At 47.4% G+C, this 3,881-nt stretch overlaps 1 protein-coding gene across 1 annotated transcript in view; it reads left to right on the top strand.

The window, feature by feature from the left end:
- The window catches only part of xkr7 (XK, Kell blood group complex subunit-related family, member 7), an 84,868-nt gene extending 81,334 nt beyond the window's left edge, over nt 1-3,534 (top strand). Inside the window, exon 3 of the mRNA XM_042098009.1 lies at nt 1,465-3,534. Within this exon, the coding sequence (XP_041953943.1) occupies nt 1,465-2,471 (1,007 nt within the window). The 3' untranslated portion in view covers nt 2,472-3,534. The remainder of the gene's footprint in view (nt 1-1,464) is intronic.
- The last annotated feature ends 347 nt before the right edge of the window (nt 3,535-3,881 follow it).

Raw genomic sequence — 3,881 nt, 5'->3', positions numbered from 1 at the left:
ACACCAACTTAAGCACAAACTCACAAACAAAAATGTGTAATAGGTAGGCAGCCAGTCTCGTTGACAGTGTCAGCAAAGTAAACAATGACTACATCTCCATACTATTGAGAGAAAAGCATTTTCACACACACACTCACACACATACACACACGCACACACAAACAGTCACACACTCCTTACAAACACTTGAGGAGGCCTTCTAGGCAGCTGCGGAAACAGCCCGCTGGGATGTTGTCTCAGTGGGAGTCGAGATCAAGTCGAGGGCTCCGAACAGGAGCAACAGCATGACAAATTGTCGTTCTTTCAAGCCCGCCACTGCGTCTCTGTCTCCGTCTTAAATCTGGGTACTTTCATTCACTTGGATACTCTTTGTTTTGTTTTGTTTTGCTTTGGTTCGTTTGTTATTTTATTATTATTCGCCTGCAGAAGACAGGAAGGATGGTGCTAATTTTGCACAGAAACGCTTTTTTTTGTGCGTCTCTTCCCATCTTTGTCTCTCCCAACGTAGCGACAGAAGACCTGACTGGTTTCACAATTCTTTTTTAGCCTCGGAAAAGGAGAGAAATATTCACAAGCTCATATCAAGACAGCGGCGCTAGGCGAGAGACATAATTTACAGCGTGAATTATTCATTTCTCAAATGTTAATAATTCAATCGCATGTCCAATTAGTAATTAATCATATCAGATCTAATTAAGAATTGAACAGTAAAACCTAGAAAAAATGTGTGATTTTTTTCCCCACCCACATCTTTTTTGTTTTTTTTTGGTTAATGATTTTCATTAGTTTCATATTTAAGTCTGCAACTTTCGAGGCTTTTTATGGAACAACTAGAGCGGCCACAGTCATTAGTCTTAATGAGGATGAAAGCACAGCGGCAATCAGTACTGTCTTATTTCCTCAAGATAAACAGTGAGGGACTGTGTTTGCACTGCGGGTGCTTCGGTCCCGATATCATCTCTGCTTCTCATGTGGCAGTCTTGAAATAGACTCACTGGGTGAGCGTGTTCACTTGAGGGAGAGTGAGTGAAGGGGGGGGGGGAGGGTGGAGGGGGAGTGAGAGGAACAGAGGAGGAAGGTAGGAAGGGATAGAGAAACACTGTAGTCTTTTTTCAGCAGATTTTATTTAATCTTCTCACTCATTTACTCTGTACCATCGTTTCTCACCTCCTTTGTTTAATTTAGCTAACCTTGGCTCTTTATTATCTGCTCTTGATATCTTTTCCACACGTGCATCCCTCCTCTTTCCTTCTCTCTCTCCTTCTCTCTCTCTCTCTCTTACTCTCTCTGCTGAAGGCAGCTGAAGACTTTAAATTCTCTGACGTTTCCTTTGTGTGCTCCACCTTAGCCTAGATTTCACCTTCTTTCTCAAATACTGCAATATTATATTCATCTCTTCTTCTACCCTGTTTTCCCTTCTCCTTCTCTCTCTTTTCCTCTCTTTCTCTCTCTATATCTCTGAAGGCCTCTCTGCATCTGCCTCTCTGGTATCTCTGGCCTGGATGATTGCCTCCTACCAGAAGGTGCTGCGGGACTCGCGTGACGACAAGCTGCCCATGTCCTACAAGGCGGTCATCGTGCAGATGCTCTGGCACCTGTTCACCATTGGAGCGCGCACCATCGCCTTCGCCCTGTTCGCCTCCGTCTTCCAGCTCTACTTCGGCATCTTCATCGTGGCACACTGGTGCGCCATGACCTTCTGGATCATCCAGGGCGAGACCGACTTCTGCATGTCCAAGTGGGAGGAGATCATCTACAACATGGTGGTGGGCATCATCTACATCTTCTGCTGGTTCAACGTGAAGGAGGGCCGCGCCCGCTTCCGCCTGGGCGTCTACTACTGCGTGACGCTGGTGGAGAACACGGCGCTGACCGCCGCCTGGTACCTGCACCGCGGGCCGCACTCGTCCGACTTCTACGCGCTGCTGATCGTGTGCGTGGTGCTGTGCAGCTACGCCCTGGGCACCTTCTTCATGCTGGTCTACTACTGCCTGCTCCACCCCGACGGACCCATGCTGGGTCCGCAGTGGAGCTGCGTGGAGGAGGGCATGGGGGTGATGGGGTTGGGCGGGGGCGAGTTCGGCACTGGGGGCACCCCCATTCCCCAGCAGGACGTGGTGACCAGCCCGCCCAGGACCCTGCAGAGGACTACGAGGGGGGACCGCAGCGTGGACGGGGGGATGGAGCCAGGCAGTGTGGGCGATCGGGACAGCTGCCTGCCCGTGTTCCAGGTGCGGCCTCCCAGCGCGCCGCCTTCCGCCCAGTCCCCACGCACGCCACGGCTGGAGGGCCCGGTGATCCGCATCGACCTGCCCCGGAAGAGGTACCCGGCCTGGGACGCCCACTTCATCGACCGCCGGCTGCGCAAGACCATCCTGGTGCTGGAGAACACCTCGCCGGTCACACCGCGCATCCAGTACCGCAGCCTCAGCAACCCCAAGGAGGTGACAGAATATGAGACCACAGTGTGAGTGCGCACACACAAATACCTCCAAGCCGCCAGGGGGCACCAACAAGCCTCCCTTTCAAACACAGGCTCTGAAAGGAGCGCGCAGGGAAACTGAGCTCTGGAGGGACAAGAGGACGCTGGGACATGTAGTTCTCCGGGGCTGGCCCCTCTGTGCTCCTGTGTCAGACCTGTGCATGCGAGGGCCCTGGCCATGGCCGGCACTCTCTTACAGCAGGAGGAGGGAGAGAAGACAGAGGGGCTCAAAAGGTCAGGGGTCAACCTTTGAAGTCACGACCTCTTCTGTAACAAGACTGAGACAAGAACAACCTAAGTGGGACCATATCAGGCCCAGCTAATGAACCATATGGATGACAAACTATGGAGCTGAGACAGCTACAGTATAGTGCCATTGTTGGATGATGATGATGGTGACTGACTGTGAAGGTGACTGTGGTGGTGCAAGTGATACTAGTGGTGCTGTTGATGACAATGACTGTGTCCATTTTAAAGAAAACGACTATATAGTGTATGTAAAATCCAGAGAAGAATTTGAATTCTTCACGCCAGTTCTGTTAGAGAGAGCTACCATTGGCTTCTCGACCTCAGTGTTACAGTGACATGAAAACAGTTACAGTTGTGTGTCAGTTCGCTTCTGTGAATGGTGCAAAGATTTAGCAATCATCCTTTTTCCTTGAATCGATTCAATGATTTGAATATTTATTTTTTTCATAGATTTTTTTGATTTGATCATTTTTATGACTCAGTGACCATGTCTTTGATATGATTCGTATGATGTAATCATACGTCTATATACATATGGATTTTTCTGTTTGGTGTATATACTACATTTTAAGCCCCTTGTGGGTAAGTATGAGTGTTTGTTTGAGGTTGTGTGTTTGTTTGATTGGTCTTGGAAAATGCTGCCTCATTTATAATAAAGATAAAGAGCAGATAAAAAAAAACTAAATTAAAAGAAAAAAGACGTAAAATCAAAAGCTGTGATAAAAATGTAGATGGAAAAAAAAGATAATGGTAGTAAAATCGGCTGAGCCAACAGCCTTAAGAAACCCAGAATCCATTGTGTGTGGTTGTGCTTCATTTTGAATTAGAGTGTTTTCAGAGATACTGTTTCAAATAATGAGATGCATTTGTTCAAACATCTTGTGTATGTGATGTTGCCTTTGTTTTGCATCATTTGATGTGTCTGTAATGTCATAACCCCCTGTCTCCATTTGTCATTGGATAATTTTAGGATTTGACATGTCAAAACCATGGAAACAGAGTTAGAGTTCTGCAGTATAAGATTTCAGGCAGGAACCAAAGCTGAGATGTTCTACTTTCCATATTGTCAACTGATAGCAGTAAATTCAATATGAGAGCAAAAGATGCTTTCAGTCATGTTTTTTCACAAGTTCCACTACTCAGTACGATT

This window comes from Alosa sapidissima, chromosome 7, assembly GCF_018492685.1.
Source record: "Alosa sapidissima isolate fAloSap1 chromosome 7, fAloSap1.pri, whole genome shotgun sequence".
NCBI lineage: Eukaryota > Metazoa > Chordata > Actinopteri > Clupeiformes > Clupeidae > Alosa > Alosa sapidissima.
This window is presented reverse-complemented; position numbering and strand designations above follow the sequence as displayed.